Source organism: Dasypus novemcinctus, chromosome 22, assembly GCF_030445035.2.
Source record: "Dasypus novemcinctus isolate mDasNov1 chromosome 22, mDasNov1.1.hap2, whole genome shotgun sequence".
Taxonomy (NCBI): Eukaryota; Metazoa; Chordata; class Mammalia; order Cingulata; family Dasypodidae; genus Dasypus; species Dasypus novemcinctus.
In genome coordinates this window covers 44,119,532-44,140,830 of record NC_080694.1, presented here as the reverse complement: position 1 = coordinate 44,140,830, position 21,299 = coordinate 44,119,532, and the positions used below count along the sequence as shown (strand labels likewise).

At 45.4% G+C, this 21,299-nt stretch overlaps 1 protein-coding gene across 5 annotated transcripts in view; it reads left to right on the top strand.

The window, feature by feature from the left end:
- The window catches only part of ADTRP (androgen dependent TFPI regulating protein), a 71,907-nt gene that overhangs the window by 4,421 nt on the left and 46,187 nt on the right, over positions 1 to 21,299 (top strand). For all 5 annotated transcript variants that reach the window (XR_009182751.2, XR_009182750.2, XM_058285226.2 and 2 more), the window contains exons 3-4: positions 7,438 to 7,578; positions 9,049 to 9,150. Coding sequence is in view for 3 of the 5 variants with exons in the window: in XM_058285226.2 (XP_058141209.1) it covers positions 7,438 to 7,578; positions 9,049 to 9,150 (243 nt within the window). In the remaining 2 variants the exon portion in view is untranslated. The remainder of the gene's footprint in view (positions 1 to 7,437; positions 7,579 to 9,048; positions 9,151 to 21,299) is intronic.

Below are 21,299 nucleotides of genomic sequence, written 5' to 3'. Positions count from 1 at the left end.
TGTGTCCACTGGAGCAGGAAACAAACATGAGTGACCCACTCAGCTGACCCTCACTGCCCTTGTCAGTGGTCACTGGTCAGACTGTTGACTGATTCTCAGGCTTGGTGGGTGGCATTGGAGGTGGGGAGCAGGGAATGCCCTCAGATACAGAGGTCATCTGTAGAAGTCAGCATTCTCTAGAGAAACATAATCAACAGGAGACATCTGTCAATGGTAAGAGATTTTATAAGTTTTTCAAGTGACTGTAGGGATGCACAAGTCCAGGTTCCTCAGGCAGGCTGCAAACCAGGGGCTCCAAAGAAAGTCCAATGAAGGTCTTGATGAGTTTCCGGGAGATGTTGGCTGTCCAATGAGCTGGGAAGTTCTCTCTGAATGCTGAAATCACTTCCCCTTTCAAGGCATTCAACTGATTGGATAAATTGTCACTCATTGCTGACAGCAATCTCCCTGACTGATGTAATGTAATCAGCTCTCTATGCAATAAAGTCACTGGTGACTAAAATCCATAAATGCCCTTGTACTGCAATTAGCCCAGTGCTTGCTTGACCAAACAACTGGCCACAATTACCGGGCTGAGTTGACACATTAGCCTGACCATCACACCATCCTCATGGTGGAGGCTGCAGGCTCAAGCAGAGGGCAGTGGGTCACAGCTTAATGGCGGAGCCCCAGAAAGTGGGCGAGGAGACTGAGGCCGGTGCTGTGGACATCCACAGGCTACTTCTGTCTGCTCAGGCTGGCATATGCCTGCGTCCTCCACAAAAGCCATTTGTCCTTCTCCCCAGCTACTCTCCTCCCACTCATGGATGGTGCCTGACCCCAGGGACCTGAGTGGGGGGCACTCTGGCTATATTGCAGAGTCCTGTGGCTGGCTGGGATTTCCTCTTTTTAAAAGTAAACTCCCTTCTGAAGCATTGTTAAAGGTGGCGCTGCATAATTGGGATCTCCAGGGGAGCTGCTGGGTGGGTGCCACCCAGTTCCAATTGTTTCCCCACCCCCTTTGCCAATAGAAACTTGACCTTTCCCTTCTCCTCATACATCTGACCTCCTTATCCTCAGACAATGGCAACATGATCACAAAGGTCCTTGGGGGGCTGGAAAGCAGGGCCAAGAAGATGAGTCTTGAGGATCCTCCTTTGGTTCAAGCTCCAAGGCAACCCTTGAAGGGTGAGAAGATGGGGACCCATTCAAGTTACAGCACCCCCTTCACTACTTGGGGCTAACCTTTAATTTCCATTATTAGGTTAATGTATTAATTTTTGGAACTCTGAAGCTCAATGGAGTCAGAAAACATCTATCTTTGCTGCATGGAAGACTTAGGGCCTCTGTTTCTAGCTCTCAGATTGCTGAGAAGATGAGGGCTGATAAAAGGGAATCATTATCAGCCCCCCAAATAAAAAAGCTATACTTGATTGAAGGGCCATAACAGCATTTTGGTAGGCTCTTTATATACAGTAGGTAGTTTAGTGACCCAAGACCTAGCCTCTGGAGCCAGAATGGCGGGGTTTGAATCCGGGCTTTCCCACTCAGTGGCTGTGTGATCTTGAGTGAGTTATTTAACTTCTCTGGGCTTTCATTTTCTCATGTGTAATGGACATCAGGAAGGGGCACCCAGATCTCCCCATCTCCCCAGGACCCTGCTTCCGGGAGAGGGAGCATTTGCTGCTGAGGGCTCCCAGCTCCCGGGATTGCCCTGGGCAGGAGGCAGCTGCCGCCACCAAGGTTTATGGCTCCTCTCTGGGGGTTGCTACATCCCATGCCTGGTGGATTTGGGCTGCAGGGGCCCAGTTCCAGATGACTCTGTGGGCCCATCCCAGCTCCAGAGTTCCTCGAAGGATCAACTGAGACCTCCATGGCTATGGCACTGCCATTCGGCATTTCCTGCTGCTCAATCCTGCTCCCTCCCTCTTGCAGGTGTTGCAAAGAGCACTCTTCATGAGCCCCCTGCAGGCAGGTCTCAGTCTCAGAGCCCATTTCCCAGAGAATCTTACCTACATCATCAGCATGTAAAACACTAAGCATGCAGCTGTCTTCTCCTTCCTCCTCCTCCTCTTCCTCGTCTTCCTTCCCCTCCGTCCTCCTCCTTTTTCTTCATATTGTTACTGCTACTCCTATGACCTATTTTTTTAAGTTCTTTTTTTTAAAAAATTTATTATTTACTTATTTCTCTCCCCTTCCCCGCCCTGACCACCCTCCCTCCAGTTGTCTGCTCTCTATGTCCATTTGCTGTGTGTTCTTCTGTGTCCACTTGTGTTCTTGTGAGTGACACTGGGAATCTGTGTCTCTTTTTGTTGCATCATCTTGCTGCGTCAGCTCTCCTTGTGTGCAGCACCACTCCTGGGCAGGCTGCACTTTGTTCACAATGGGTGGCTCTCTTTACGGGGTGCACTCCTTGTGCGTGGAGCTCCCTTACATGGGGGACACCCCTGCGTGGCAGGGCACTCCTTGCATGCATCAGCACTGCGCATGGGCCAGCTCATCACTGGATCTCCCATGTGGTAGGCGGATGCTCTATCCATTGAGCCAAATCCGCATCCCTCCTATGACCTATTTACGCTCAGCTTTCCTGGCCTGTGCTATGTCTAAGGCACCTCACAGGCACGCAGTGATCGTCAGCTTCTGAATGTATGAGCAGAGCACAGTCCTAGCCCAGAGCCACTTTCTAGGAGGCTCCATCCCACTTACAGGACACCTTGCCCCACAGCCATCTTCCTGCCACACTGTAGCTGACTCCCATTGGCTGTTCACATTGTTTCCAAACTGTCCCTCCAAAGTCCTTGGTCTCTTCCCTCTTTTTCCCTCATCATTTGAGATTGTGTTCTTTTTTTTTTTTTTAAAGATTTATTTATTTATTTAATTCTCTCCCCTCCCCCCACCCTGCCCCGGTTGTCTGTTCTCTGTGTTTATTTGCTGCGTCTTCTTCTTTGTCCACTTCTGTTGTTGTCAGCGGCACGGGAATCTGTGTTTCTTTTTGTGGCGTCATCTTGTCGTGTCAGCTCTCCGTGTGTGTGGCGCCATTCCTGGGCAGGCTGCACTTTCTTTCACGCTGGGCGGCTCTCCTTACGGGGCGCACTCCTTGCGCGTGGGGCTCCCCTGTGCAGGGACACTCCTGGGAGGTCAGGCACTCCTTGCGCGCATCGGCACTGCACGTGGGCCAGCTCCACACGGGTCAAGGAGGCCCGGGGTTTGAACCGCGGACCTCCCATGTGGTAGACGGACTCCCTAATCACTGGGCCAAGTCCGCTTCCCTGAACTTGTGTTCTTCATATCATTCCTTCTTTATGGCCTTTAACTCATTCTTCCATAGTTTTCTTAAGCTAAATGCACGTGAATGATTGCAAAAATAGTATAGTACACAAATGCATAGATATTTGACAAAGGTTTCCTTCTACCTGCACTAAATTCCACCACCACTATATGAAATACTCATCACAGTCAGTGCATATTTGCTGTTGTGTTCCAGAATCATCTTCCACTGCAGGTCTTGCGTCATAAGGGGAAGAGTTGGAAAGCCCAGCCAGAGGGCTGAGCTGGGACGCTGGGCTCCTTGACTCATCCAGCGCGAGCTGAAATCCAAGGCGAGCTGTAATATATTGTTCAGGAAACGCATGGAATCTCCCTCTCTGGAATTATTTTTTGAATAAAAGAAATTTTCATTTCCTGAGGTATTTTACAAGGGTTCTGGCTCACAGGCAAGGAAATAAACTTGATGACTTAGAAAGGGCTAAGTTTCCGTGACTTCAGGATTCTGTATACTTTGTAAGGACACATGAATGTAAAAATTAAATATCCTTTAGCTACCATTTCTCAAATTGCACTAGTTAACAAACAAAATAAGTGGATTCAGCCCTGTACCTGGTGGTCAGTTTTTCAGTTAGCAGAAGAGACGGGAGAGCTAATGACTTTAAAAAAGCATCATGTCGGGAAATGCCCCCCCTCGGTATTAGGGAAGACCTGGTAGAAGAGATAAGTGAGAGGGCAGCAGCTCTGAAGCAAACTTTGAACAAAAAGACACCCTTAGCGCTGCTTTCCCGGGCAGCCAGAATGGTTGCGAAATGCAAGTGACAGTCATTTTGTTGTAAGAGCCTTAGAACAAGGCCAGTTGTTGCTATTTTATTTTAATGCTACCATCTTGTCCCTCCAGATTGTTCTTTGTGTGTGTGTTGTAAAAGTGATTATGTTGTCCTTGGAGAATGAGCAGCCAGTTGCTCAGTTCAGTGAGCTGAGCCAAATCTGTCCTCGGCGGCCTCCAGGAAACCTCTCCACTGAGCTCACAGCTCCTCACTCTTACAGCCCTCCGTCTCTAACCCAGCCGCTCCTCACCAAGTTACTTTATGCCCCAGCACTTGCCTGATTATTTCTTTGGATAACACCCTCGGGCCTCCCTCCTGAGCTTGTAAACTCCTAAGTGGGGGCTCACTAAAAGTCCTCATGGATTCAGATGCTGCACGTCAGTGCTGATTCAGATCAGTGGAGCCGAGGCCACCTCGTACGCACCGTTGGCGCCCGTACAACGTGGCATATGCCTGGGCACTAATGTACGAGGGGGAGAGGTGACTGGCACGTTTGCAGCGTGGGGCAAAGTTTTATGGATGCAGGCGGAGCCACGGAACGACTGAGTAATGAGTTCTTTCCCTCAATCTAATTTCCACATTCTGTGACTGGGAAAGCAAGAGAAAGTCAGGACAAGCTTGACTCATGATGACGTGAGGAAGCTGTGCCTGCAGGAGAGCCATCACGTGGGCTTCCCACGTTGGGTGGAGGCCGCCTCTCCCCAGAGAGGGAAAACCTGGCAGATGCTCGGTGCCTGATGAACGGCCGTGTTGATGGAACAGCGCCGGCCTGGCTCACCCGGGCTCGGGCCCCGGGCCTGCTCTTCCCAACTGCAGGAGCGGCCTGCTGTGGCTTGTCCTGCTGGAACTGAGAGCAGGGACGAGAGGAGAGGGGCTGGGCGACACACCTCCAGCCTCCATGCGGTGCAGGCTCAAATGCCATACACCTTCAGGGGCTGAATGGCAAGATTACCAGCAAGAATGGAAAGTATTGGGGTGGCAACTCTTCGTGGCACCTCTGCCTGGAAGCTTCCCCCTTTCCTTCGGGAAAGCTGGCATTGGACCTGTACATTCCTGGGTTTTCTGCCCAGCAGCCTTTGCTGCCTTGGCTAGCCCCTCCCCACCGTAGGGTCCCTTAGAAGAGGGCATTGCCCACCGGGGTTGGCGGCTCACTTTTCTCCATTGGCTTCTCTCTCTCTTTTCCAACCATCTCAGCCCACCCAGGGGAGGGCTCAATACCCCACCCGGTTTCCCCCCCGGCCCCGCTCCCTCTTGAGACTGCCAGGTCTGAATCCCCAAATGCAAGCTCCTCTGGGCAAGTGGCTCTCATCATTAGCTGCGTAAGATTAGAATCACCAGGGAGGATTTTGAAAACCCCCATGCCTAGGCTGCACCCCCAGACCACTTCAATTAGAATCTTGGGGGTGGGACTCTGGCTTCAGAAACTTGTCGACGTTGCTTGAATGCTCCCATTTGGAGATAATCGGCTCCCCTCTCATCTCACACAGAGCTTTATCTGAACTGCTCTTAGAATCTGGAGATTTGTTTTTCTTTTCTTTTTTTTAAGTGTGGCTCCAGAACCAGACTCTAGTTCGAATCCCGGCTTTGGCGCTTACCAGTCATGCAGTTTTAGGCAAGTTTCTTAAATCTCTCTGTGCTTCTGTCTCATCTGTAAACTGAGGGAGGGAGTAATAGCAGGATCTACCTCATGAGGCTGTTAACAAGATTTAAATGCTGAGGTGAGTGCTGGGCACAAGATTGAGTGATCCATAAAAGCCAGCTGTAATAGAGAAGTCAACAGCATTCTTCAGTGATGACTTTATGTCGAACACCGTCCTCTTTTATTTTTTAAAAATTTCTTTCCCTCCCCTCCCAGTTGTCTGCTCTCTGTGTCCATTTGCTGTGTGTTTTTCTGTGACTGCTTCCACCCTTATCAGCGGCCCCGGGAATCTGTGTTTCTTTTTTCGTTGCGTCATCTTGTGTCAGCTCTACGTGTGTGCAGTGCCATTCTTGGTCAGGTTGAACTTTGTGTTGCGCTGGGCAGCTCTCCTTCCAGGGCGCACTCCTTGTGCGTGGGGCTCCCCTACGCGGGGACACCCCTGTGTCAGGGCGCTCCTTGCACGCATCAACATTGCACATGGACCAGCTCCACACGGGTCAAGGAGGCCCGGGGTTTGAACCACGGACCTCCCATGTGGTAGGCGGATGCCCTATCCATTGGACCACGTCTGCTTCCCCCAGTCCTCTTTTAAAGGATCACCTGGAGAGCTTGTTAAAGAGACAGGTTCCCGGGCACCGGGGACTCTGATGTCGTTGTCTGAGGCAGAACTGAGGGCCTGCCCTTCTGAAAGCCCTCCAGTGAGGCCTGCTGCTGCTGGTCCACGGGATCCCCGGGATGAGTGCCAACCTGATCCACCACCGCAGCCTCTCTCCATACCCTCCCAGCCCAAGGAATGGCATGAAGCCAACTGTGCTAGAACTTCTCTGGAGTCCAGACCTCAGGGGTTGTTCCCTGATGACAGACATGACCTCTCTTTGCCCAGCTCCCCAGATTCCAGAACTTGCCTGGTTCAAACACTGTGAATGTTGGAGTCCAGATGGCCCCTCATGTGTGTATCAATCCAAAGCTGTCAAGGAATAGGGTGATCTCCATCTGTATTCTTATGACCCAGTAGGCCTTAAATCAGAAGACGTGGGTTTTCACAAAACTTAGATGTCATATCACTTCCTTGAAAAAGGTCCAACTTCCCTTTCACCTGCCCTCAGGAATGTAACAGAACGTAGTGACTCAATGGAACTCATTTCTCTGTAAGGCCCAAGGCACCCCCTCTTAAGGAGGGAAATACGCTGGCTCCTCACTCAGAGAAACGTGGTGTCATTTTGTGTAGTTCACTCTGGAGAGTGTGAAGCTCCTTCATGGCTCTCTTGACCCAGATTCTGGCTCCTCTGAATGATATTTCCACATGAGGTATTTTTTCTTAATTTTTCTGTCCTTGGAAGAGGCCAGACTATGTCAACCATTGGGTTGGCCTCTGCTTTTGTGATGCTTACTTGCTTCTTCCCACTTCTGTGACTCAAAATATCCATCTCTTTATAGTCTCCTTTTATGCTGACTATTTTGTTTCCATTTTAGCTTAAGTCCATTACACGAAATACTGTACACATTATTATCCCCTAAACGACTTTACTCAATCAGTTTTAGCGAGCAAGGTCAGGGCCCACTGAGCTGGAAGCCCAGCCCCTGGACTGGCTTTCAACCAAAACAGCCAAACACCCCCCTCCTTCTCAAATCAACATTGCTCCCAGAGGGATGGAGTTTTACGTCAGGGAATAATGTATTAATTAAAGCAAATGAAAATGCCCTCATTTGTTGTAATGAATTTAGTTCTTGCAGGCCATTTTCTACGGGGTCGCCTGCCTGGATGATGTGCTGAAAAGAATTAAAGGAAAAGGAAAAAAAGACATCAAGTTCATAACCGCCTTCCGAGACCTGCTTTTCACCACACTGGCTTTTCCTGTATCCTCAGTAAGTTGCACAGATGAATGCACAATACAAGACACATGTACACATGGGCCGATACTTCTCCTGGGTGGCGAGGCTGCCAACCAAGGAGCCCATTATTGGGAAACCAGAACAACTGCATTTGAACAAATGTCCTATCAGAGGACATCGAGGCCCATCACTGATGAACCTTTTCACCAGCTTTTCTAACTTAGTGAAGGCTCCATTCAAGAACCTTACTGCTGTCTAAGGGTGATGTTTGAAGGAACTTTCTCAACCAAAATATCACTGGGATAACCTTGGTTCCATCGGGGTGGTGGGAGTGGAGATGACTAACTTTCCCTTCTACATCCTGTTTCACTTGTTTTCCAGTAAGCATGTGTTAAAATGGAAATGCAATGGAAAACCATCAATTTTTTTTTTAAATAGTGAGGACCTTCAAAGTTGACACATGGAAAAGACAAGGTGAGAAAGGCTGTCTGAAACAACCTGTTACAGGGCACACAGTAGGCACTCATTCATTTTGTTGAATGAAAGGGCATTGGGAAGAAGCAAAACACATGCAAGGGACCATCAGGGTGCTTGCTGGTCCTGTTCACATTTCTGTGACCCTGTTCATGTTTCCGTTCATTATCTAGAATGCAAACAAATGGCGATCGAGCAGAACCTATAATTAGAAATGACTATCTTCTTCCATATGTCATTGCCCTGTTTCCTGTAATATTGACACTTCAAACTTAAATGCGAATTGAACTCTAAACACTAATGAGTTCTCAGATAATAGAATACTGGCATTACAGTTCTACTTAACCTCCATAAACCATCTGAAAAACCTAAATTTTTGTTAATGATGGAGTCTGTTTTTTAAAGCTGGGAAATTGAGCCTTTGGAATTGAAGAATATAGGAAGACCAGATTAATGGGTTGGGTTTTTTTTTCCATCTCTGCACTGACTTTGTAACATAGAGGCAGGTGCTTTGACAGGATTGCTAAGGCGTACGAGACAGGAGGGACCAATACCAAGTTCTGAACTATGGCAAGGTCTTCTGGGACTTTGTCACTTCTCTCCCAGCCTTCCTTTTCCCCTTTGCCATGCCTCTCTAGCGGGTGGGCAAGGAAAGTGTAAGACTCAGACCAGTCGTCCTGCCCATTTTCAGCCCTCGTGGAGAAAGCTGGGAGGAGAGAGAAGGTACTGATTAAAAGGAAATGACTTAGTGGTCTATGAATCTTGTTTATCCATATCCCCTCTGCCTGCCATGATGACAAAGAACTGATCTCTGGCTCTTTCTCCAACACACTGAGGAATCCCCGGGCAGAGAGGATATTACAATTCTACAACAACAACTTTTTGCCTTCAATTTGCATTCTTATCATGTATATGTAAGATATCTTTAAAACTAGTATCTATTTTTATTTTACCATGTTTCCTTGGCAGTCTTAGTCATCTATGATTAAAAACATACTAATGATGCTCTTTTTCTGTGCTATTTTCCAGTTTGTATTTTTGTCCTTCTGGATACTCTTCCTGTACGATCGAGAACTCGTTTACCCTAAGACCCTAGATAACATCTTACCAGTATGGTTGAATCATGCAATGGTGAGTGAGGGGAGAAAATAAGGAACATAGAAAGCTAATAACCTCTGTACTGAAAACTTCCAAGTGCCTTATGTTTCCAAACTTCTCCCCAACCTCTAACATGCCTTTCACTCCTCCTTCTCCACCTGTTACCATTTATTTAAAGAGCACATCGATGGGATGAAATGAACAAAAACCAGTAATGTTATTGTGTAGAGGTCGCTGAGAGCAGAAGGCATGTCCAGGCAAGGTTCTTTGCCAAGTTGCTTATGAAGTCATTGAAAGATGTGCTACCATAAGGGCTGGCAACTTCTTGATGGCTATAGTCACAAAAGAGAGACCACTTGGGCAAACGACGTGCAATGAAATTCCAACCTGCACTACGTATGGAATAAAGAAAACTTGGAAAAAAGTCTACTCCAACATCCAGAAACTGTCGCATAGCTCAGCAGCAGCTTCTTAGCTAATGCATCATCAGGACATGAGATCACAAATGGAAGTAAGTATTATTTACTTATTTCCATGATAGATTCCCTTTTTTAAAAATTAATTCATTTACATCTGATGGGCTGATGAGTGAATGGGGCTGCAACAAGGCTGTCAAGGTCTCTAAAGGAGACAGATTCTGAGTCACTGGAACCGTAAGCATTAAGTAACTGTCCCAAGTCCTAGTTCAGCTTCTCAAGACTTACAATGTATTTCCACATTACCCAGGAATTTATCAGGAGGCCTCAGATTTTGTAACATTTTAAAACCAGGGGGAAACCACCAGGGAGGAGAATAGCAAGGCTCCTCAAATTTACACTTTCTTCCCAGCTCTCCCACAGTCTTAAAATTCACGAGATTGCCAATTTGGAAAAGCATCTCAGTCCACTAACTGCACACTCCCTGTCATGCATCCTTCCTCCCCAACCCACCCGCAGAACACTAATTTATGTGTTTATGTGGTCAGTGAGATATTGATTATTGACTGATTAATATAACCTGGTGCTGCTCTAATTTAGAATTCAGTACTAAAAACTGTATGTTAAATAAGGCTCCCCTCTCAGGAAAACCTCTCCTACCATCTTCCCCTTGTCAAGAAATCCCATCACCTTCTCCATTGACCATCATTCATACCATATATAGAGAATATTCCTACTTTATTATAGAACTTCACCCTGTATGAAGTATATCCCTCAAGGATGAGCATATTTAATTCACACGACCTTCTTTACATAGCTACTATAACCCTAATTTTTATGAATGAGAATGAAAAAGCTTAGAGAGGTTAACTGATTTGTCTGGGGCCACAGAACTCAAAAGTGGCACTGCTAGGATTTAAATTTAAGGCCAATTCATACTTTGTCATCTTTTGATACCAGAAGTCCAGAACTTGTAGTTTGGCCTGGTTTCATAATTTACCAGGCTAATCAAAAGGATGTCACTTTGCCTGATTCACATAGTGAAGTGAGAATTCTCACACTAAAAAAAAAAAAATCCAGAATCTCCACCTGTATGATAATAAGCCAAAACTTGACTTAATTGAAATTGAAGAGGTTTGAAACTACTGGCTGAGCTAGATGTTACTAAAATTAAAAGGCACAGTCTTGAAAGTGTCTTTTTCTTGGGACCAAACATACATTAAACACCTTTTCAAGGTCTCGTGAGCTCATCTTGTAATTTTCTTACAACTAAGCTTGCAACCTCTTTGGGGTTCCATTTTCCACACTGAAGCAAGGCTGGATTTCCTCCAAATAATCGTGATGGTGGCATCCAGCATGGTCGACCTTGCTAAACAGCCATATGGAATTTTGATACTTTTAGTAGCACATAGTTAATGTGCATCAGATGTATGAGCTAATTAGCAAGGCAGATACTGTACAACAGATATCCTGAAATAGTTCTGTGCTTTCACACCTCTTGTGTTCTCCATGCTCCTTGTCCTTTGGTCAATTAAGTAACCCTGGTCCCTGAGAGGGAAGGGGCTAGAGTCAAAGGAGGTGGGACAAAGGTGAGGAGGAGAGAAGCAATGGAAGCAGCATGTCTTAGGTCAAAGAATCCTTTGTGTTGCTATTAACTTAATTGAAGAAACTCTCAACTGAGCTAATGTCTAGCAAGACTAGCATTGGGTGTCCCCAGGTTTGTTATCCTTGAACATCCAAGCTCCCTTTTGGGGTCTGCTCCAATCTCCCAGTGTCCTCACGACAGCCCCTCATCCTTCTCTCCTTTCCTCTGGACATTTTCTGTCCCCTCTATTAAATCCTCTTGGCCTGTCACCTCAAGGAATGCTCTCCGCCAACTTCTCAAATACTAGGATGAACTAATATGGACAAGGGTGCTCCCGGGTCAGCTTGTTAACACTGCCCACATTTTAACAGTGGCCTTCAATGACAGCCCACAGGAGCAAACACCGTGCTGGGAGACCACCTCTGTGGCAGACAGAGGAAGGATGATGGCAGTCAGGCTTGCTGTAGTTGCCTCCACATGGGGCTGGCCATGTTTTCAAAGGATATGATTCCCTGTGTGCCCCTTTTTCCTTCCCGTAATATAAGAATGATGGCTGTACTTAGCCAGCATCATGCTTTCCTGAAGGGTTCTTTCATTTTACAAGAGCCCTTATGCTTGCTCTTCTACCCTTAGCTCGGAAATATTTTCCTTGTTGCCGTTTGTGTGATGTGGCCCTGGGTTTTCTGAATAGTGTCTGTCAGATTAAGAAATGCCACTGTCCCCTTGGACAGAGTGGTTCTAGGGCCTTCGTGAGTCAGCATGAGTCCCTGGGCTTCTCCCAGTCCACCCCTTCTGGGTCGCTAGAAACGGGCGACTAGGGCCGTCCTAAGCAGGCTGCTGTCACTACATGACATTTCCCTGCTCTCGTTGTGTGTCCAAACCGAACAGGAACGTCAGTGCCGGTGAGATACTTGCATCGCCCTGGGCCGGCTGTCTGTGTGGTGACCTGAGAAGCGCCATTGCTGTCTGAATGCCTTCTTTTTTTTTTGTTTTAAAGATTTATTTTTTATTTATTTCCCTCCCCCCACCCCCCCAATTGTCTCTTCTCTGTGTCCATTCGCTGTGTGTTCTTCTGTGACCGCTTCTATCCTTATCAGCGGCATGGGAATCTGTGTTTCTTTTTGTTGCGTCATCTTGTGGTGTCAGCTCTCCGTGTGGGCGGCGCCATTCCTGGGCAGGCTGCACTTTCTTTCGCGCTGGGCGGCTCTCCTTACGGGGTGCACTCCTTGCACGTGGGGCTCCCCTACGCGGGGACAGCCCTGCGTGGCACAGCACTCCTTGCATGCATCAGCACTGCGCGTGGGCCAGATCCACACGGACCAAGGAGGCCCGGGATTTGAACCGCAGACCTCCCATGTGTTATACGGACGTCCTAACCACTGGGTCAAGTCCACTTGCCCTGAATTCCTTCTTTAAAGTAGATCCGCCTCAGTGTTTTATTGCTAAGCAGTTCTCTAGTCTTCTCGAAAGAAGGGAAAATGCAGCAAAGGTTTCCTCCAGGTTTTGCCAGGAAAACATTAACTCCTCAGGTCTTATCTAAACGACTAAAGATAGAACCAGAGCAGACAGATTTAAATAGAAGTAAGGAGAGGCTCAGTAACTGAGGAAATTATCAGATCATAACCTGAAGGAGCTGTGGAATTTATTTCTCTGGGAATCAACCTAAATGGTTCAGGTTGCCAGGAAGGAGAGGTGAAATAGATCAGAGAACCCCTCCAAGTCCCTCCGTGGTCAAAAATAGCACATAATTATTGAGAATGCATGTGCAAGCACTTTAGAAACTGCTAAGGCCTACATAAATATAAGTTATGGTGTAAAATGTAAGAATTCCCTGCTAGGGTCTAGCCATCCTACTTTTGAGCCATGATCATAGAGTGTTTGTTGTTGTTGTTGTTTTAATATATTTTTTTATTTATTTGTAAAAAATACTTAGATTACATAAAATGTTAATTAAAAAATATAAGGGATTCCCATACACCCCGCTCCCCACAGCTCCCACATTTTCCCACATAAACAACATCCTTCATTAGTGTAGTACATTCATTGCAATTGATGAACACATTTTGGAGCATTGCCACATGGCATGGATTGTAATTTACATTGTAGTTTACACTCTCTCCCACTCACTTCTGTAGGTTATGGCAGGATATATAATGGCCTGTATCTATTGTTGCAATGTCATTCAGGACAATTCCAAGTTCTGAAAATGCCCCCATATCACACCTCTTTTTCCCTCTCTCTGCCCTCAGCACCTCCAGTGGCCACTGTCTCCACATCCATTGCTAGAGTCATAATAAGTCTAGTGTAGAGTCTTCATTTATATTAATAGAGAGTTCCAAAACAATCTGCTATTAAGAGATAGGTCTTACCTTGCATCTTTACCCTGGAGGAGGCACCTGGTCCAGGTACTTAGTTATTTAATGTGTTATCAGTTATTCACTTGAAAAATAATGACTAAGCACTAAGCACTATTTGGAATTCTGTCATTGATACTTGACAAGGGTTTTGACATCTAACATCCTTAAAGCTGGTTGAGACAAGATAAACAAAGCTGATATAACAAAATAATTGCTCATTACTCATACAATACATTGATTTGGTGGGACAGGCAGGGGGAAATGATTATTGACAAGTGATTGGTGAGGCTGTGGGGGCTTCTATGTCCCATGTGCTCCTGGCCTGGCTGTGGCCAACAGGGGAGGCATAGCTGGATGAGCCAAAAAGCCTTTGTGCCCTTCCCCAGGGTTGGGGCATCAAAATACCAAGGGAATGAATCTCCAAGTCTTCCAAGTTCTTCCTCAGAGCAGGCAAGATGCTGTCAATCACTAGGACTCAGGCCCAATCTCAGATTTTCTCTTCCACCCAGAAGCTTGACATGATAGGAAATTGTTGGGCTTGCTAAATAGAGGTAGGGGCAGCCTGATGAGTAAAGACGGTCAAGGGTGGGCACAAAGGCCATCCCTCTTCCCAAGCATCACCTCCACCCTTCCCCCATTCCATGCCTTCACCTCAGCCCCTCCTCCTGGCAAAGGAGACCCACAGACCAGGAAGGCAAAGAACCTTCTAGATAGCTCAGTGGTTTTCAACCTTTCTTGAATAGACAGCTATGCAAAGCTGATCAAATCTGTGGACACTTTCCCGAGGAAAATGCGAATACCCACAAAATTTTGTGTACCATTTTAGGTTTATGGATCCTCAAAATTCCTTTGATGGACCTTGGGTTAAGAATTCCTGATAGAATTGAGCATTCACTTGAAAAGAAGACTTCCAGGTCATTTTCAAATTGGCTTCAGATCAAAAAGACACTATTCATTGTTTGAAAAATCACCGTTATGTACTTAGTACTGTTTAAATCTCTGTGGAATGACAAAAGGAATATGAGATATGGGCCCTAATATTGAGTATTTATTTATTTATTTATTTATTTATTTATTTATTTATTTAATTCCCCCCCTCCCCTGGTTGTCTGTTCTTGGTGTCTATTTGCTGCGTCTTGTTTCTTTGTCCGCTTCTGTTGTCGTCAGCGGCACAGGAAGTGTGGGCGGCGCCATTCCTGGGCAGGCTGCTCTTTCTTTTCACGCTGGGCGGCTTTCCTCACGGGCGCACTCCTTGCGCGTGGGGCTCCCCCACGCGGGGGCACCCTTGCGTGGCACGGCACTCCTTGCGCGCATCAGCACTGCGCATGGGCCAGCTCCACGTGGGTCAAGGAGGCCCGGGGTTTGAACCGCGGACCTCCCACATGGTAGACGGACGCCCTAACCACTGGGCCAAAGTCCGTTTCCCAAGAGTTTTAAAATACAGAAAATATATATTATGTATCTATATTTACTATATTTATATTAAGTATATATATATATATTTAATACTATATTTATATTAAGTATATATGTACATGTATAAGTGTATATGTATATGTATAATCTGGTCATGGTACATAATAATTAATAAGCTAACCATTTGACTGTAACATAAGGAAAAGCTTACAAGTGTTTTTTGAGTATCTGCTATATACCAGACCCTCTTCTAGGAGCTGAGGATGCAACAATAAACAAAACGGTCGAAAAGTCCATCCTTGTGGCTCATGCATTCATTCCAGTGAGGAAGGCAAGCAATAAACAAATAGATCATAAATACATAATGTAATACTAGGTAGTGAAAAGTGCTAAAGCTAAAACTAAACCAGGATGAGGGGACAGAGTGATAGGCATGCGTGCATGTGTGTATGTTAATAGGCTTAAGAAGGTGTAAGGGAATTAGGGTGGTCAGGGAATGCTGATATTTTAACAGAGGCTTAGATAAGGTGAGGATGGTGGTCAGGGGCAGATCTAGCAGAAGGAGGGCTCAAGCAAGCAGAACAGCAAGTTCATAGACCCTGAGAAGAAATAAGCTTGGCACATTTAGGAAACAGCAGCAGACCAGCGGGGCCAGGTCAGAGAAGGCAAAGGGGAGAACGCTGGGGACAGAGGCAGGGTTCAGATCATGCAGGCAGGGCCTAAAAGACTTATAAGGAATTTGGATTTTATTCTCAGCATGGCAATAAGGTACCTTGTCAGGAAGGCCTTATCTGCCCCTCCAACACAGGTTTAATTTATAATTTTTTTTTCCTTGGCATGTCTATCTATATCCGTTCTTTTGATTGATCTATCCATCTATCTCTCTATTGATCTATATCTATCTTTCATCATCTATCTATCATTGATAGATATCTGTCTATCTAATCTCTATAATCTAATATTGGTTTGCATTTCCCACTCACTACTGTGTAGAAAAGAGACTCAGGATGGGCACAAGTGAAGGTGGGATGAGGGAGGGGAGGAGTGCTGACCAATTAGGAGATTATTGTTAAGTGGTGGTAGTGGAGTTGATGTGTGTGTATTCAGGATATATCTTGAATGTAGAACCAACAGGATTCGCTGACTCATGGTAAAAAGAAAGGAGATGATATTTTAGCCTAAGCAACAGGTAGAAGGTATGAAGAGAAAAGCTCAGGAGGTGCAAGGATTGTGGAGGAAGAAATCAATTGTTCCGTGTGGGTATTTTAAGTTGGAGATGCCTACAAGACAATGACATGAAGATATGGAATAGACAATTGGACATATAAGCCTAGGGGAGATTTCCAGGTTGTTGACATAAATTCAGTTGTCTTCAACTTAGAGACTGGTTTTATAGTGAAACTGAAAGCTATTACCTGGGAGTAGGTAGGGGTAGAGAAGATATCCCAGGACTAAATCAGCTTTCGATGGTTGGGAAGAGAAGCAGGAGGATTCAATGAAGGAGACTGAGAAGGAGTTGCCAAAGAGCTATGAGGAAAACCAGAGCAGTTCAGTCTCTTGGAAGTTAGGTATAAAAATATTTTAAGAAAGAGGAAATATTTTATGTCAAAACTGCTGAGAGGCCAAGTAAGATGACACGGTAAGATGACCTCAATAAGAATTTTCCACTGGATTTGGCAATATTGAACTCACCGGAGAACTGTGCAACAGTGATTTTGATGGTGTGCTGGGGAGGTAGAGCCTCAGTAATGCTGTAGGTATTAGTTTCCTTTTACTGCTGTAACAAATTACCACAAATTTAGTGACTTAAAAAAAGTGAATTTATTATCTTACAGTTCTGGAGATCAGAAGTCCAAAATGGGTCTTTTAGGCTACAGCAAGGTGTCACCAGAGTCTCTAGAAGAGAATGTTTCCTTGTCTTTTCCAGCTTCTACAGGCCACCTACATTCCTTGGCTCATGGCCCCTTCTTCCATCTTCAGAGTCCCTCACTCCCATCATCACTTCTTCCCTCTTTCTGCTCCTCTCTCCACAAAACATTTTCACTCTTCCTCTTCTTCTGCCTCCTCTGACTCTGCCCTTCCTACGTCTCTCTCGTAAGTGATCCTTATGATTGCATTTGGCCCCAGCCAGATAATCCAGGGTAATCAACTCACTTCAAGATCACAAACTTAATCATACCCACAAAATCCCTTTTGCCATAGAAGGTAACATATTCAAAAGACTTCTGGTGATTAGGACACAGACTTTTAGGGGACCAGTATTCAGCCTATGACAGTATATGATGATAAGATTATCTAATGTGGGGAAACGGACTTGGCCCAGTGGTTAGGGCGTCCGTCTACCACATGGGAGGTTCACGGTTCAAACCCCGGGCCTCCTTGACCCGTGTGGAGCTGGCCCATGTGCAGCACTGATGCGCGCAAGGAGTGCTGTGCCACGCTGGGGTGTCCCTGTGTAGGGGAACCCCACGCACAAGGAGTGCACCGGTAAGGAGAGCTGCCCAGCGCAAAAGAAAGTGCAGCCTGCCCAGGAATGGTACCGCCCACACTTCCCGAGCCGATGAGGACAACAGAAGCGGACAAAGAAACAAGACGCAGCAAATAGACACAGAGAACAGACAACCTGGGGACGGGGTGGGGTGGGGGGGATTAAATAAATAAATAAATCTTAAAAAAAAAAAGAAGATTATCTAATGTGAACCTAGGTCTCTACATATTACTCCCCCAACTTTGAAAAGCTTGCCTAATGCTACAGACAACAAAGTAATGAGTTTATTTTCTTTTATTAAAGTGGTGGGTAAGTTATTTAAACTTATGTAATATGGTTCTGTATTTGTGAATTCACCTACTCACTAAAATTTATTTGTAATCCCCAAACCAATATTCAGCCAGTATTCATGGCACTTTTGCTGTCATTTGCAGTAGAATTTAGGTCACCTTATGCACACATTCCCAGCTGAAGTTGAGCAAAAAGACTCTCTGCTTTCTTGTTTCAGCTCTCATACTGTAAATAAGTGGCCTTTCAGTAGTATACTTAGTTCCACGTTGTTCAAGCTTTTTTTGTGCTATTTCTTGGTGATTTTACTGTTTAAAATGGTTCCCAAAGTAGTGCTACCTAGTGTTTCTCAGCACAAAAATGCTGTCATGTGTCTTATGGAGAAAATGTGTATGTTAGGTAAGTTTCATTCAGGTGTGAATTATAAATCTATTCAATGTTGTGAGTTCAATATATATATTTTAGGAGGTACAGGGGTGGAACCCAGGACCTTGTACATGGGAAGCAGGCATTTAGCCACTGTGCTACATCAGCTCCCCAGTGAGAGTTGGTTTTCTCATTTGTTTTTTTTTAGGAGATACTGGGGATCAAACCCCAGACCTCGTACATGGGAAGTAGGCATTAAACCACTTGAGCTACGTGTGTCCCTCAAGTTCAGTATTAATGCATCAAAAACTATATTAAATAAGGTGTCCTCAAACACAAACAAACATAAAGCAAGATTGATGGGCTGATGAAAATGTTATGACCAGAAGCTCACAGGACCCAAACCTGAATTTTTCCTAGAAACAATGATTCCATCTTTGCTAATTTGGTGTTCATGGTAACTGTAGAATATGACTACCAAGAATAATGGAAATTGACTTTATTTTCTTTTTAAAAAGTTATGCAGTATCCATTAAGAGAAGGAAAACCACTATGTACTTGAGTGTTAGTGTGATACAAACAAAAGCCATGGTAACAGGGAAGCGGCTGTGGCTCAATCGATTGGGCTCCCATCTACCTTATGGGAGGCCCTGGGTTCACCCTCCTTGTGAAGGCAGGCTGGCTTGTGCCCACGGAGTGCTGACGGCCTGTGCCTGTGGAGAGCAGATGGCCTGGCCCACAGAGAGCTGACAGCCTGCACCCACAGAGAGCAGGAGCAGCAAGATGACACAACAAAAGGAGACAAGCTGACATAGGAAAAAGCACAGCGAATGGACAGAGAGAGCAGACAGCAAGTAAGCTGCAAAGGGGTGGGGGTTGGGGGGATAAATATATAAATAAATAAATAAATAAATAAATAATCTTTTTTAAAAAAAGACATGGTAACAGTAGTAAAAGGGAAGATAAAAGGACAAGAGTCAGGGTGATAAATTAGATATTGATGGATATTGATAAGTAGTGAGAGTGAGACAAGGTATTCCCAGATACTGATAATTTAGGCTCTTAACAGGCTTTTTCAGGAGTTTCTACACTCCCTCTTTCCTTGTACTTCCTCCTACTGCCTCTATAACCTCTAAGAGGATTACTGGGGAAGCGGGCTTGGCCCAGTAGTTAGGGCGTCCGCCTACCACATGGGAGGTCCACGGTTCAAACCCCAGGCCTCCTTGACCCATGTGGAGCTGGCCCATGCGCAGTGCTGATGCACGCAAGGAGTGCCGTGCCATGTCCCCTGCATAAAGGGAGCCCCCCACACAAGGAGTGCGCCCCATAAGGAGAGCTGCCCAGAGCGAAAGAAAGTTCAGCCTGCCCAGGAGTGGCACCACACACATGGAGAGCTGATGCAGCAAGATGACGCAACAAGAATAGACATAGATTCCTGGTGCCACTAACAAGAATACAACAATGGAAGTGGACACGAAGAACACGCAGCAAATAGACACAAAGAGCAGACAACTGGGGTGGGGGAGGGAAGGGGAGAGAAATAAAAAAAAATAAGAGGATTGTTGGCTAAGCCTCAGTCTTCCAAACGGAGTGACAAAGAAATACGGAGGGACTTTACTTGGCATCTCTCTAGTGAACAGTAGGCCTCCCTTTGCACATGCCCTTCTCTACAAGTAATTTAGAGGGCCCCATCTTACTATCCGCAGGAGAGAAAGATCTTCCCTCCCCGATACTATCTTAAGGAATGTCAGTCTTGATTTTTTTTCTCTTGACACTGGCTTGGGGCATGAAATAATAATAATAATAATATCAGAAGAAGAGATACAGTAGAGTTAAGGCTTTACCAGAAGACATGGGGGAGCATGTCTTCTCAACCACCGTGGAAGAGTATGACTACATGATACAGAGTATGATCACATGTGATTCTTCATTGCCAGAATCAAAAGACCCACACAGCTCTCCCACAATCCACCCTGAAGGACTTTATGTGGGTATTAAAAAGCTGCTTTCTTGAGGACAGTGGAGAAAACCAGGAGGCTGTGTGCTTTCTGTGGCTTCGTATGTGAGGTTCTTCTTTTTAAAGAAAGGTGCTGCATCTCCACACCCAAGTAATCAATCCAACAACCAAGGTTCAGGAAGCTCTCATCATGTGTTAGGCACAGATGAGGCACCATGCATGCTAGGAGGGGATAGGAGAAGATTCCTACTGTGAAATTTATAAAAAGTCAAGGCTGCAAGCCACCATGTGCCACCAATGCATACGGGTATAAGATAAGGTCCAATGAATAGTATGAGCATAGTTTTCAAGGGAACAATCATGTCCCACTGGGTGAATGGGAAACACTGATAAATTAGGTAGAGATTTGAACTGGGTTTCAAAGAATGGGTGGAAAAGGCAACAAGTGATGCTAAGTAAGAGAAAGCATGAGCTAAGTAGCATGGCCCACAGCAGGCCAGGGGACCAGGAGTAAATGGATCAGTTTGGTAAGAGCAGAGGTATTGAAGGGGGAAGAGTGGGAGATAGGCGTGGAAAGGCACGTGGGGCCAAAGGATAGAGAGAATGAATGCTAACAATGGTTTTTATTCTCTAGGAAAAGGAGATTGAGGGAAGGTTCTAGAACACAGAATAGTGTCTGTTTTCAAAGAACTAATAATTACAATAGAAATTAAAATATTTGGGAAGAGAAGCCACAATTGGTGGATTGGGACTTAGACTGCTTGCTTATATAACCAGGTAGAAAGGAACAAAATACCCCCTGACTTTCAGATTCTATATTTCCTATTTAGGGGGGACTCTGGAAAGAGAGAATGCATTGTTTTTTAAAAACTCTATTCAATCCTTCTTTAAAGAAGGCAAAAGGAGAAAAGTAAAACTATTTCCAACACCTAAAGTACCCATTATAATTCTATTTTTGAATGAACTTCGTATTTGCAAATTGTTTCTATTCTGTGTTGGCAGTGATTTCAGTCAGCATTAGCCACTATCAATGAGTGGCTAGCCCTCATTCATCTTCCCTTGTGTTGTTTCCTGGGGATAAAAACATGAACTGGAATCTGAGATCTAAAATGCATTTCATCTATAAATTGCTCACCTTGCAGAAAAGGAAAGTGAGGTTCAATTAGTTATTCAACTCATCCAAGACCCCAAAACTGGTTAGTGGCAGAGTTAGAACTAGATCGCGATGCTAAGCCATTGAATATGTTTTCTCCAATATTCTTATAAATAGCACACATCTTTTACTCACGGAAAGCTCAGTTCCATAGCC